This window comes from Candida parapsilosis, contig 005807, assembly GCF_000182765.1.
Source record: "Candida parapsilosis strain CDC317 annotated contig 005807".
Taxonomy (NCBI): Eukaryota; Fungi; Ascomycota; class Pichiomycetes; order Serinales; family Debaryomycetaceae; genus Lodderomyces; species Lodderomyces parapsilosis.
This window is the reverse complement of record NW_023503280.1, coordinates 584,150-598,720: the sequence shown is the minus strand read 5'-3', so window position 1 is coordinate 598,720 and position 14,571 is coordinate 584,150. Positions and strand designations below refer to the sequence as shown.

At 37.7% G+C, this 14,571-nt stretch overlaps 6 protein-coding genes across 6 annotated transcripts; 4 read left to right on the top strand and 2 right to left on the bottom strand. All coding sequences in view use genetic code 12, as the record gives it.

Annotated features, from left to right (window-relative positions):
- Positions 1 to 743: 743 nt before the first annotated feature.
- On the top strand, positions 744 to 2,090 carry CPAR2_802690 (uncharacterized protein; the record flags this gene model as incomplete). The annotated part of the gene is made up of 1 exon (XM_036808127.1): positions 744 to 2,090. One exon carries the CDS (start codon positions 744 to 746, stop codon positions 2,088 to 2,090), a length of 1,347 nt encoding a protein of 448 aa, XP_036664894.1.
- Positions 2,091 to 2,330: 240 nt separating this feature from the next.
- Positions 2,331 to 2,708, top strand: RPC19 (DNA-directed RNA polymerase core subunit; the record flags this gene model as incomplete). The annotated part of the gene is made up of 1 exon (XM_036808126.1): positions 2,331 to 2,708. One exon carries the CDS (start codon positions 2,331 to 2,333, stop codon positions 2,706 to 2,708), a length of 378 nt encoding a protein of 125 aa, XP_036664893.1.
- A 627-nt stretch (positions 2,709 to 3,335) lies between these two features.
- DBP2 (DEAD-box ATP-dependent RNA helicase) lies at positions 3,336 to 5,976 on the top strand (the record flags this gene model as incomplete). The annotated part of the gene is made up of 2 exons (XM_036808125.1): positions 3,336 to 4,644; positions 5,597 to 5,976. The coding sequence occupies 2 exons, from the start codon at positions 3,336 to 3,338 to the stop codon at positions 5,974 to 5,976; spliced, it is 1,689 nt and encodes a 562-aa protein (XP_036664892.1).
- Positions 5,977 to 8,133: 2,157 nt separating this feature from the next.
- CHO2 (phosphatidylethanolamine N-methyltransferase) lies at positions 8,134 to 10,719 on the top strand (the record flags this gene model as incomplete). The annotated part of the gene is made up of 1 exon (XM_036808123.1): positions 8,134 to 10,719. One exon carries the CDS (start codon positions 8,134 to 8,136, stop codon positions 10,717 to 10,719), a length of 2,586 nt encoding a protein of 861 aa, XP_036664891.1.
- Positions 10,720 to 10,827: 108 nt separating this feature from the next.
- On the bottom strand, positions 10,828 to 11,730 carry CPAR2_802650 (exosome non-catalytic core subunit; the record flags this gene model as incomplete). The annotated part of the gene is made up of 1 exon (XM_036808122.1): positions 10,828 to 11,730. One exon carries the CDS (start codon positions 11,728 to 11,730, stop codon positions 10,828 to 10,830), a length of 903 nt encoding a protein of 300 aa, XP_036664890.1.
- Positions 11,731 to 11,936: 206 nt separating this feature from the next.
- On the bottom strand, positions 11,937 to 13,670 carry CPAR2_802640 (uncharacterized protein; the record flags this gene model as incomplete). The annotated part of the gene is made up of 1 exon (XM_036808121.1): positions 11,937 to 13,670. The coding sequence occupies one exon, from the start codon at positions 13,668 to 13,670 to the stop codon at positions 11,937 to 11,939; it is 1,734 nt and encodes a 577-aa protein (XP_036664889.1).
- Between the last annotated feature and the right edge of the window lie 901 nt (positions 13,671 to 14,571).

Below are 14,571 nucleotides of genomic sequence, written 5' to 3'. Positions count from 1 at the left end.
TTCCTCGTCGTGGAATATGGAATATTCAGTATGCCTCTTGAGTAATGTGAAGCCACCTCACAACTACCGTGTAGAATTGAGCTGTAGAGTTTGAAATCGAGCCACACAAAAGTATCCTATTTCAATGGTAGGTTTCATCAGCCTGTTGCAATGACGCAAAATGGACTCGGACGTAGCGCATTTGTGTGGCCGCTTTAAGCTATTCGCGTTAGACACGGCAGAAACTTACATGAGTATACATTTTGGTTACAAAATTTGTTGAGGGAAATATTTTCCTTTTTATCAAGTTTATTGGCCAAAAAGTGGGAATAGACATCTCTTGATAATACCCCACATGGTGGCAAGTGTCCAGATACTATGAATAAATATTGGAAAAAATTTGCAAAGCCAGGGAGTATTTGAATCACTGCATATTATCGTCGAGTATCTCGTTATGGTGTCCTCCCGGAATTTGAAACACAAGCACAAAGTCCAGTCCCCCTAAGATGACCTAAAAAACGTCTACTCAGTACATTGATGACGCCGATGACAAGCAGCCAAAAACATCCTTTGTGGAGAAAATTGATAGCGAGGGTGGCCACAGCTCAAAAAAGGATGTAGTCGAAGACTTTGACTCCAACCCTGGAACAATTAGCCTGGGAGAGGATGATTATTACACTAACTTGCCGGAATCATTGCAACATTTGACTCAGGAAGAATTGAAAGAGCTTGACAAGAAGACTACTAGAAAAGTCGATATTAGAATGATCCCTATGTTGATGTTTATTTATATTTTAAATTACCTTGATCGTAACAATATTGCTAGTGCTAGGTTGGGAGGTTTAGAAGAGGACTTGGGTTTGGTTGGCAATCAGTATCAAGTGTGTATCTCCATCCTATTTGTTGGTTACATCTTGTTTCAAGTTCCTGGTAATATGATTTTGAACAGGTTTGGTCGTCCTTCGATTTTCTTATCAACAGTTATGACGGTTTGGGGTGTCATTTCAACGGTGACTGGTGGAGTGCAGAATTTTGCTGGATTAGCTGCAACTCGTGTTTTCTTGGGTGTTGCTGAATCGGCATTTTTATGTAGTGCCTTGATGGTTTTATCAATGTGGTATGATAAAAAATCTTTGGCTGCGAGGAACTCACTTTTATTTGCAGGATCCCTGATAAGTTCTGCATTCAGTGGTTTGTTAGCTGCTGGTATTTTGGAAATGGATGGATTGGGAGGTATTGCCGGATGGAGATGGTTATTTATTTTTGAAGGGGGTATCACTGTCTTAACGGTTCCATTTGCTTACTTTGTTTTACCAGATAAACCGACAAATACTAAGTTCTTGAACCAAATGGAGAAGGATATCATTCAATGGAAGGTGAAGAAAGACTTGGGTGATGTTGATGACTCTGACGCCGAAGCGCAAGTCACTACTTGGCAAGGATTCAAATTGGCTGTCAAGGACGAGAAAATGTGGATGGTTACTGGTCAAGTTAGTTTTTTGATTGTTGCTTGTGGTATTGTCAACTTTTTCCCAACCATTGTTGCCACTTTAAATTACAATCGTACAGTCACATTGTGTTTAACTGCCCCACCTTATGTTCTTGCTGTTCCAGCAACTTATTTCTGGGCTAGACATGCTGACAAAACTGGAGAAAGATCTTATCATGTTGGTATTCCATTGGCTCTTGCATGCGTTTCATTCATCATACCAGTTGCGACAACCAATTTTGGTGCTAGATACTTTGCAATGCTATTGATGATGCCGAGTTTGCTTACAGCGTACGTGCTTATTATAACCTACATGTCCAATTCTTGTCCTCGACCACCAGCAAAGAGAGCAGTTGCAATTGCTATTATGATTGGATTGAGTAATTCTCCTTACACATGGACCCCATTCTTGTACCCAGCATCAGATGGTCCACGTTATATCAAGGCCATGAGTTGTAATATTGGGGCCCTTGTGTTGGCAATTGGGTTGGTGATTTTGTTGAGAATGCGGTTGATGCGTTTGAATAAAAAGATTGAAAATGGAACCATGGATTGGCAAAAGGAGTTGGGACAAGGTAATGATGGTTCTAAGGTTGCTGCTGACTTGAGATACATGTATTAGATTGAATTAGAATAATACTAGGCTATGTATATATATAAAGTTTATACTATAAATATTATGAAAATATAGGACTGGAAATTGTATGGGATATGAAGTAGTAGTGTGGTAGCGTGCAACCCATTCTAGCGAGGAGCAGACAAAACAAGAAAAAAATTCGATTGAGATGGGCAACATCATCTCTCATTGAAGAGAAAGCACCACAGTACAAACCCACAAAGAAGGCGATAAAGGCAAATCACAATGTCTTCAGATGATATCAAGGTAGATGAAGTAGACCAAACTGAAGAGATTGAATACGATATTGACAAAATAAAGATTCTCCCTGGAGCATCAGAGGATGGATCGTCAGCATCATTCCAAATTCTAGATGAGGATCATACGCTAGGAAATGCATTACGTTATATAATCATGAAGAATCCAGAGGTTGAGTTTTGTGGGTACAGTATACCACATCCCAGTGAGAATAAGATGAATATTAGGATACAAACGTACGGTAACATTTCGGCAGTAGAAGCTTTACACCAGGGTTTGGACAATTTAAGTGAGCTTTGTGGAGTTGTTGAAGAGAAGTTTGAGCAAAAGTTAAAAGAAGGTGGATACAGCACTGAAGAGCCTTAAATTGGAGCTGAAATGAATGGGGAATGGCAGCATGGGCTATAAAGGAATTCCCGTTTAGACAACCAAACTTGTTTGTAGGTAGATATAGTTGCTAAATGCATGAGACAAAGGTGTGGTGAGTTATTCAATTCAGTTGATGTAGGAGGGGACCCATCGTGGTAGAATCACTTGGTTCATTCATTTCGAACGTATATTCTCCAAACTACTTCAAATGCAAATCTTGATCTTAGTTTATCTGATCTGATGTAAATACGAAACTAACGTACTTCATGTATTGCATGGTATTCCAACGATTTCTAATATCCTATTTACAATTCTTACTTGTTCCATCACAGACGTGCTTGTAGTTATTGATGATCTATTAGTACATGTATTTGTGTAATGTCTCACTATGCGATGCTGTTCTCTCACTGTGCACTATGCCAAAAAAAAAAAAAAAAGAAATTTCACAAAAATTCTTTCCTCTTCTCTCTTCTCCCTTGGAGACAAACAAAAGGGGAAAAAAAAAAAAACTTTCACATCTTCTTACCACTTTTTCCTTTCTTTCTCATTATACATTTTAACTTTGAATTAATCAATAAACTATTCAGTCAATTAGATAACAACTACATAAACAGATCAAAGAGAATGTCATATAACAACGGAGGATATAGAGGTAATTCAGGTGGATACTCCAATGGGGGAGGTTTCGGTGGAAGAGGTGGTTCAAGAGGTGGCTATGGTGGCGGTGGATCAAGAGATGGAGGTAATTACGGTGGTGCAGGTGGCTACGGTGGTGGTAGAAGTGGCGGTTTTGGTGGCAGAGGTGGTGGAAGATTCAACGATGCACCCAGACAAGAATTGACTGTTCCACAATGGGATTTAGAACAGTTGCCAAAATTTGAAAAGAATTTTTACACTGAACATCCAAATGTTGCTGCCAGATCAGATGCTGATATTGAAGCTTTTAGGGCTGAAAACGAAATGAGTGTTCAAGGTCATGATATTCCACATCCAATCACCAATTTCGATGAAGCAGGGTTTCCTGACTATGTTTTGAGTGAATTGAAGGCACAAGGTTTCCCAAAACCAACTGCTATCCAGTGTCAAGGGTGGCCAATGGCTTTGAGTGGTAGAGATATGGTTGGTATTGCTGCTACTGGTTCGGGAAAAACTTTGTCTTATGCTTTGCCTGGTATTGTTCATATTAACGCTCAGCCGTTATTGAAACCTGGTGATGGTCCCATTGTTTTAGTTTTGGCCCCAACAAGAGAATTGGCTTGTCAAATTCAAACTGAATGTAGCAAGTTTGGTTCATCTTCAAGGATCAGAAACACCTGTGTTTATGGTGGTGCTCCAAAGGGTCCACAAGTTAGGGACTTGGCTAGAGGTGTCGAGATTTGTATTGCCACCCCAGGTAGATTAATTGATATGTTGGAAGCTGGTAAAACCAACTTGAAGAGAGTCACTTATTTAGTTTTGGATGAGGCTGATAGAATGTTGGATATGGGTTTCGAGCCTCAAATTAGAAAGATTGTTGATCAAATCAGACCAGATCGTCAAACATTGATGTGGTCCGCCACATGGCCAAAAGAAGTTCAAGCTTTGGCAAGGGATTATTTGAATGATCCAATTCAAGTAACCATTGGTTCATTAGAGTTGGCAGCATCTCACACAATTACTCAAATTGTCCAAGTTGTCAATGAATACCAAAAGAGGGACATGCTCGTCAAGTACTTGGAAAGTGCTTCCAGTGACACCAACTCAAAAATCTTGGTTTTTGCTAGTACCAAAAGGGCATGTGATGACGTTACAAGTTATTTAAGATCAGATGGATGGCCAGCTTTAGCCATTCATGGTGACAAGCAACAACACGAAAGAGACTGGGTCTTGAAGGAATTTAGACAAGGGAGTCATTCCATTATGGTTGCAACTGATGTTGCTGCCAGAGGTATTGGTATGTATATCATATGAATTGTGAGGGGAGCAATTTCAATCCCCGAGACTATTAACATTTACATTTTAGGAATAATGCTTTATCAAGGGAAGTTGTGATTTGGCGGGCCAATTCACAAATGGGAAGGATTTAAATGTGAACTAAGAGGGCAGGTTGCAGGCGAATTTTTTTTTTTTTTTTTTTTTTTGTTATTCTGTTTGCCCTTTATTGATTTATTTGATTGGAAGAAAGTGATAAAAACAAGCTAAGATCAATGGGAGACTTGCATATGCATTGCACAAGCGTGAAACTGCTAATGTCGCACATATTTGTTAAGTGAGTTCAACAATGACGTTCTTGTACAAAGAAAAAGTGAGAGGGATGCGGTAACGCGTATCTTTCAAATCAGGTGTACTGTCCGGCGCGGATACACTCTTCCCTTCTATGATGATGGGAGTGCCGCCTAGAATGAGGAAATGAACAGTGAAGTATTCTCTAGTTTTTTTTTGAGTACTTTCACTTTGATTCTCACTAAATTTGAGGACAATGGGTTACACCTGTATTCACACAGTACAAGATTTTAGATTGAAGCATATCCATGCTCAACCGTATGACTGTTCCATCTTTGGGATTGTTCAATGTCATTGAAGAGGTCAAATTATCAAAATAATATGTGTGTAGTGTTTTTGTTTTGTGTGTTTAGTGTGTCTTTCTTGACTTCGAGATTTCTTCTATATCAAACTTCAATAAATTGGGGGTGATGGCATAATGGGATAGCATTCAACGGGTGATGTCCGCTTGACGTCATTTCCGATGATGCCCCTATCATGTCAATTGCACGTTCACATTTCCAATACAAAGTTTTTCCCCGTAGTTTTATTAATCTACTTCTGTTGAACTATAATAAGTCATTATTCCTGAATGATGTTATGCTTGTTTGCAATGTGCATTGTTACTAACTACGTTACTTTAGATGTCAAGGGAATCACTCACGTTATCAATTTTGATATGCCAGGTAACATTGAAGATTATGTCCACAGAATTGGTAGAACTGGTAGAGGTGGTGCTACAGGTATGGCTATTTCATTTTTCACTGACAACAATAAGAAGTTGGGTGGTGATTTGTGCAAGATTATGAGAGAAGCTCATCAAACCATTCCACCAGAGTTGCAGCAATATGATAGAAGAAGCTATGGTAGTCATATCAGGTATGGTAGAGGTGGCCGTGGTGGCCGTGGTGGTTTTGGTGGTTTTGGTGGTGGACGTGGTGGCCGTGGTGGTTTTGGTGGTGGCCGTGGAGGTTACTCATCAGGTTCAAATACTGCTCCATTGGGTGGTAACCGTCGTTACTAAACAGTATAAACCACAAAAGCCTTTTGTATGATCGTCTGCTATTCTACTTGAATGAAGATGAGATGAGCTAAGTTGGTTATCTTGTCATCAATTATTGTTTGATTTTCTATATTTTCTCACTTTTTTTCTAATAGATGTGTACATAATAGATTTTAATTTAGTATTTATTTTTGTATGGTTGAGGGGATTGTAGGAGATGTAATCAACGGAAAGGGTTCATTGCTCAAACTATTGATATGAGGCGTTTTGAACATTTTTGACATTTTTGTGAGGTGAATATAAAAGCACGAATATAGAAGCAAAAGGGGCAAAGTGGAGGTAATGTTGGATCACTTTTGGCTTAGTTGACAATGCAAGAATGAGCTATAGGTGCACCGAAGAAGCACCTACTTTCTGAGTTAACTACTACAATATTGTATTGGCTCCCTGCTTATCAAATAACACCACACATTTTGTAAAAAAAAAAAAAAAAAAAAAAGGGGGTACAAATAGTGCTGCAAAAAGCCCACAAATTTTGAATCTGCCACTTTCGCCTTCTTTTTTTTTTTTTTTTTAGGGCTCTATTGACTTTATTCCCACTGGGAAGGTAACCATCACGGTTTAAATCACATTTATAGGGTTTCATCAAGGGGAGCACACTTCGGAAGGTAAACCGATATATCTTCTCCTTGTCCTTATTGGTGGGTTTTTTTACAATCAGGAAACGCTGAAGTACAGTTTTGGGTTTATTGTTTAAAGAGGATGCAACAACAAATGAGTGACACCGAGATTATCGGTTGTTTCTTCCTATTAATATACAAGATAAACTGTAAATGATGATGAGGTCTTTTTTTTTTTTGTCAGGGTCGAGGCTTTTAATGTTCAAAAATGTGAGAAGCGACTTTATCTAGGCTTTGATTGCTATATCGACTAAATCCTGCTACTGTCACAGGATCGTTCAAGATAGCGTGTTTGATGAACTAACACGATTAGTTGCAACTAATTTGGGTAATAATTTAAGATCACGATTTAACATGTTGCATACAAGGCGAGTTTGTCTTTTTGTGTATTTCTTACTATACTCTACATCTACATCTATTTGATACATATACTCTCATTTGTTTGAACGAAGCAGTCATTTTTGAAGCTTAAAGGGTTTAGTTTGTCCTGCATTATTCGGACGTTCAACCCGTAACATACTTCAATACTTCTGAATTAGAAAAAAGTAGTGGTGAATTATGTGAACAACTCTTGCTGATCAATATTTGAATAGATCTGTTGCTCAAGCAATGGAAGACAGGTTGGTTGCAAAAGCAATGAGTATGGTTTATTTTTTCACATGCAAATTGTGAATTTACGAAAAGGTAGTGTATTTGTGGACAATTAGTATATAACACTCACAAGATCATTAAAACTTCGTAAATAAATACCCTAAACAGTAATAACGCTCAATCAATGAACACGATTGAATAGTCAAGAATCACTTTAATTCATGGTCTTTTTACATGAAGGCTTCTTTGAGTAGTACACGGGAGGTAGCTACACTCACCACATCTTTACCTCTTGTCAATTGATTCTTTATCAACTTCATCTGCCTAAGTTACACAATCTTTGTGTCTACGAAAATGAAAAAAAAAAAAGGACCAACAAAAGTTTATATGCAGTACCAACCTAATCTTACAGCATACATTTTAACCTAACCGAATGCATCTTCTATTATAATGAGACATAGAGTCTCTCAATTGACGAACTTTCAAAGAGTGTCATAGCTTGATGATAATGTCATAGTAATTGGAACAACCAAAAGTTATTCCATTTGGTTCTCGCAATTACAAACATCTCTCACTCTCTCTTCTCCCCCCACACAAAATTGAATCTACTTTCTCCCCTTTTTTTCCGGTTTATTACGTATTAATTGCACATGTAATAATAATATTTCATAAAGCTTTATAGAGTTTTTAGTATAAAAATTTTTCAGCATTGTTTAGACTAGAAACGACACTTCTTTTCATAGCTTTAGTGTTGAGTGCTTCCTAATCTTCACTTTCACTTACAAAGACTAAGACAAAGCCAGTACTCAAACATCACACTGTTGTAATTTATTGCGGTCTTGGCTATAAAGAGAGACAGTGGAAAAAAAAAGAGGAATTCAAATCGTGCTGTCACAATCTTTTTACAATGTCAGTTCAAACAGAAACAAACAACAGTCCAGTGAATGATATGGATCTGTTAGCATCAGAGAAAGCAAAGGATTATGTACTGTCCAATTGCGGTGGTCCAAAAGGTATCACTTTTTCGGGTGAAACCTTTGTTGTACCAGAAACTCACGACATGGTAAAGACTTTGTTTGATCCATCAATACGTAAATCGAATTTGGAATTAGTCATTTTGACCTGTCTATGTGCCAACTTGCTTGTGTTTTTGATCCCACTGAATAAAGCACGCATTGTGGTGTTTATTGGATTATACATTTTTTGGAGGTTATCTTACAATTTTGGAATTGGATGGTTGTTGCAACAACAATCAAACCACAACAGGTTGGTCTCTTGGGCCAAAGATGGTAAATTATTTGATACCAAGAATGATCTGTTTTGTGCTAAATTGGTTCAAAATGAAGTCAAGTCTCAACGTGGTAAAAATTATGTCATTTCATCATTACCTATTGAGTTCAACACTTGGCTTGTGTTTAGGAAATTTGTTGATTTAATTTTGATGTCAGATTTTGTTACATTTTGTTGTGTTGTATACACATGTGCTGTGGCCAATGCTGACGAGTTTTCTAATACTTGGACTGTATATTTGAGAATAGTCGTTGGGTTTAGTTTGATATTGTTTAACTTGTGGGTTAAAGTCAATGCCCACAATACAATCAAAGATTATGCCTGGTATTGGGGTGATTTCTTTTTCAGACAGATCAACAATGAAGAATTGATTTTCGATGGGGTTTTTGAAATGGTACCGCATCCAATGTACTCTGTCGGATACGTGGGATATTATGGTTTTGCCTTGATTGCCAAGTCATATACGGTATTGGCAATTGCAATTTTTGGTCATTTTTTGCAAATGATTTTCCTTCATTATATTGAAAACCCTCATATCGATAAGATCTATGGTCCATCCAAAAACGAAATTAACCTTATCAAGATTGTCAAGTTGAAAGATTTAAAACACTTTGAAAATATGCCTCCGTTGGTTGGATTCTACAATTTCAATTGGATGAGAGCAAGTGATGTCTTGAATTTGATATTAATTGTCACATATGGAGTTGTGATTCCAATCTTATCCAAAAGCTCATACAAGTTGTTTTTTGCTTTAACTGTAGGGACAAAGTTGTTTGAAAGTTTATTTATCAATACCATGTTGATTTTACAAAGTTACTCCAAATACTTTACCAAATGGTGTCTTTCAAATGATGTTCCAGTGGAGAAATCATTGAACAATTGGGCAATTTTGTACAATTCTTTGATCAATTTGACTTATTCGTCTTTATTTGGTATGAATTTAGCGCATGTTCTTCAAGGAACCACTGAGGTACTTTTCCACGATTTTTTCTACTTGAGAGTGTTTGTTGGTTGTTTATTGATTGTGACACAAACTTGGATCAATGCATCAATCATTGATCTGATTGGTTACTTTGGCTACTTTTATGGTGATTTCTTTATTCCTAAATCGCAACACTTAACCAAGGCTGGTGTTTACCGTTACTTGAACAATCCAGAACAAATCTTTGGTGTTTGTGGAGTCATGGGTGTGTTTATCATTTGGCCAACTTACGAAAACATTGTCTGTTGTATCTTGTGGGTTGCCAACAATTTTATTCGAATCAACTTTATTGAAAAATCGCATATGTTGAGAGTATATGGCGAACAAGAAGTGAATCAAGATTCAGGGGTTACGAAAACGTTTAAAAAACATTTGATTCCTGATGTAATTCAAAGAAGAATTAGTAATGATGAGCCAATGAGGAGAAGAAGAAGCAATCCTGGATTAGGTATTGCTGAATCATTTGAAAACTTTATCAAAGACTTGCAAAACTCCAAGGTTAAATTATCAAAGCAAAAATTGATTGAGTTATCACAAAATTTATCATTTGCCAATTCTGATTATAAATTGACACTTCCCGGCTTAAATGTTGACCCAGCAACCAACTCCAAATTTATAACCATTGGAACGCCAATCAAAGTCAATTGGCAATCTCCGGCTGCTACTCACTCTTCAAAGGACTGGATTGGTTTATACAAGATTCTGCAAACTACATATTCAAGAAACAAAACCTTGCTTTCGTCATCTGGTAGATGGACCAATTGTGCAACTGCTAATGGATCATTCACTTTCATTAAAGATAAATTGTTTTGGGAACAAGGGGTTTATGAAGTCAGATACCATTTAGATGGTGGACATGATGTGGCTTATATTTCCGAACCGTTTGAAATTAAACCTCAACATATTGATGTGCCTAGTGACGAATCACAATTGGATGGATTTGCTGCAAAGTTGAAGACGGAAATCTTTGATAAAGTGTTTGATATTGATTCAATCGATACTTCGATACAATCAGTAGCGACACAGTTGGATACCAATGTATTGGAGTTGTACAACATATTGAGCGTAATTGTATCTCAAGCTACCAATACTCGTATTAGCTCCAAAGTTTTCCTCAATCAAGAAAACATTACTATAAGGGATGTGGCTAGGAAATTGTATGGCATTAATCAGATTCTCAATGATTTGTCATATGACTTGACTGTCAAAAAGGATCAATAAAAGAAAAAGTATTGAACAGAGCATTAAATAGAGCATTGTGTGTATATACAAAAAATGAGGTTTTGTTTATTGATATGGTTTATAAACTTCTTCCCCCCTCTTCCTCCCTCAATTCATTGAGTTCAACAAATACGAATTCAAATTTGCTCTAATCAATTTAGACATTTTGCAACATTCATCAATCAATTTCTCCATATCAGTAGTTGATAAACCATCATCTTTACCCCCGCCTTCATACCAACATCCCACAATTTCATCGTTTTTCAAATTCATAAAGCTTACCAATGCATAAACACCATCGTCATCATCGTCGTCGTCATCCTCTTTACTACTCTTCTTATCCAAATCTTGTCCTATTTGAACATCTCCATTGGGCATCAATTTAACAACGCCACTGGAAACCATGTCTCTAATCTCGATTCCAGCGTCAATTATAGCCAAGCTTGATGCGACCACGATCCATTGCATGAGCCACAACATCCCACTAAGTCCTTTACAATTTGGGTCAGTAGATATGATGCTCACTTGTAAATCGATTGTAGATTTGGGGTACTTGGACAACAAGATGCTTGGTAATAGACATGTTTCCAAATAAGAGCTGAATCGGTGTTCAATTGCAGTCATTCCTGTCCTATACCCCGATGCATTAAAAGTATCTCTATTGTTGTTAGAGCTGCTGTTGTTGAAGTTGAAGATATCAGCTTGTGGTTGTTGTACATGAGGAAGAAACTTGGTTTCTACACTGATACTAGCTTTATCAATGAATGATCCTCGGATTGGTCGTGGTCCAAACACTGAAACCTGAATTATTGTGGTATTGTCGATTTCCAAGTATGCCGAACCATTGGAGTTTGTAATTAGTCCATGTTTGAGAAAGAATGGCGGTACTTGATTCAGTGAAGCAGTTGCGGGCTCCGGTTGTGATGGGGAGGAAGAAAAAGTATCGCTAAGGCTTGGGATATTTGGCGCCAATGTATTTACTGGACCTGTTATTCTTCTTCTGTCACTCATATTCTGGTTGGAGTTGTTTCGGTCGGAGAAACAGCTTGTAATGAGATGAGAATTAGTTTTGTATAATGGAATGGTAGCGTTTTCGAACTAAACAAACACTGGCGCTCTACTCTATCATTATATTTATCTAATCATCTCTCTAATTATAAATAGTCTAATTCAGCTGGGGGTAAGAAGTGCAATCTCAACATACACAGTAACAGCTCTTACTCCCTTGAGCAGTCTCTTCCAAAAGCATACACTTTCAACCAATCAATACAAATCAAAATTTGATTCTTAACAGAAAGACACATGTAAATATAAGCTGAACGCCAAAACAAATAAGTCAAATTACCACCAGTAGACACATTCGACCACGACCCCCAGGCCAAATCAGCCACGGCTTTCTCACTTCCAATGTATGCTAATGATCCTTGGTAATTGTAAACGAAATGGGGTAAATTTTTCTCTAATCTATCAGCTCTTGATATTAAAGTCTGTGATGATTTAGATTCATGATCAATCTTGTATTTCAAACTTGACAATTTTTGCAATTTGTTGAAATAATCGGCCAAATATTCACCTTGTTGATGAGCCACTTGAGCCGTTGGGGGATATTTCGTAAATGTACAATCACCCAAGGCAAAAATATTTGAAGAACCTTGTAATTTTAAATACTTATCAATAAGGAACCCACGCTTGGCGTTCTTTTGTGCGTCAATCTTGTCCATCAATACATGTGTGAAATCTCTAGTGGCGTTCCCAGTGGCCCATATAAGCATACCATAGGGAACAATTTCAGTATCTTTAGTTTGCTTGTGGAAAACAGTGCAATATTTATCATCAACTGAGTTGATTCTGGCATTGGTGACCAAATTGATATTTGTGTCTTGGAAAACTTGATTTGTATACTCAACTAATTTTGGATTGAATGTATGCAACACTTTTGGCTGTGATTCAATAAGCGTTACTTTTAAATCCTTGGCTACTTCAGGCATCCATTTCTTCAAGTCCTGATCGATATAATCCTGAATTTCACCAGCGGCTTCAACACCAGTTGGCCCACCACCACATACAATAACATTCAATAATCGTTTACGTTCTTTATCATTTTCCGGTAATAAATTGGCGGCTTCAACTAGGTCAATCAAAGTCTTTTTGATCCTCAATGAGTCTCCTACTTCTTTGACAAATGTCGAGTGTTGAGCAACTCCTGGTAACCCAAATGTTGAAGGTTGAGCACCAATACCAACAACCAAGTAATCGTATTGAAGTGTAGCATTAATATATTCAACATTTCCATCGCCGATTTTCTCTGATTTAGTGGATGCTGAAGATTGTTTTGAATGACCCGAATGTACCGTTGTTGATTGTTGAATTTTCAAAGTATTGGTTTCAGGGTCAATATCAACTGCTTCGGCTTCGTAATAAACCACTTGTCCTTTACATAATCTGGTAATTGCTCTTACTGGTTCAATGATTGACTTCATTTCAACAGTTCCGGTAGGAACACTAGGCAACAATGGGGTAAACAAAAAGTAATTTCTTGGTGATACTAAAACCACATTGTATAAAGTAGTGTCCAAATTCTTCAACAACGCAACTGACCCCCATCCTGAACCCAAGAGAACCAATGTCTTTTTCCGTTCACCACTGGGGAAAGTAGCTGACTGTGGCACTTGTTTGCCAGGGTGTGTTTCGACATAAATCTTGTAACCAACGAACCCGATAAATCCAACAACACCAAGTGCACCGGCACCGAGCGCATATTTGAATACATTAAAAATAAGCGAAGTATACGTAGGTTGAGATTTAGGTTGAGGTGGTGGTGGTGGTGGTGGTGGATTCACCGTGGAGTATGATTTAGTCAAACGAGGTGTTGCTAGTTTAAATCTGGCCCCTATTGTCGAACTTGGCCTAGGAGTAGGTATGAACCTCCTGGTTGCAACTCTGCTAAACATTGGGAGATTATTGTTGATACCGATCTAGTTCTTTGAGTATTCAAGATAAGATCTTTTTCAAGATTGTTTTCGATTCTCTCTTTTTTTTTTATTATTTGCGCCGATGTGAAATTTCCTGGATCGGATTAATTCTCACTTTGATAGCAAAAGGGTCTGACGAGTGGAAGGGCGATATAAAAAATCAAATAGCAAACACGTAGAAAACTAATCAGTTTTCTTGAAACTAGATGACGGTTACGCGTAATGAAAGCTTCGTGGTGACTGTTCTAGCAATTTATACAACCGCTCATATTTATTGAATTTCAGACCTAGAACACCGGGTATAAAATAGCTTTTCTTCGATTGCATATAATAGCAATCCTATATGAGCCATAATTAAGTTACACAAAACTGTGAAAGTCTCTGAAATTCACGGAGTTAAGAGGGGGAAGACCTTGTGAACACAACAACTGGAAAACTGGAAGCATAGGAGATAAAGTTCCCCATCCGGTAGTAGAGTTCAGAGTGTCCTCAATACTCACAGAGACGTATACCTTGCCATTTTCTTTTCTCCCTCCCTGGTCCGATATCGGTACGGTTCTTGCGGATGCATACGCAGAAAATAAAACCGTAAAAACATTTCTTTTTGTTGGATGTGTGCAAAAATTTTCGGACCTGCATAATTTCGGTTTTATATATCCGGACACGTGCAACTACAGATGATGCGCATCATCCAATCAATTAGCCTCGTTTATGAGGAAAACCGAGTACTAAAACGTAAGAGTTAATCACTGGCTGATGGCACAATTTAAGCTTCAAATGACAGAGAATATGAAGCAAACGGGTGATTTTCTCCCGCTTCAGAACCGTCTCGGAGTTCAGAAAACTCAAGAAATACTAAACCACAGTTCTCTGTGACTTT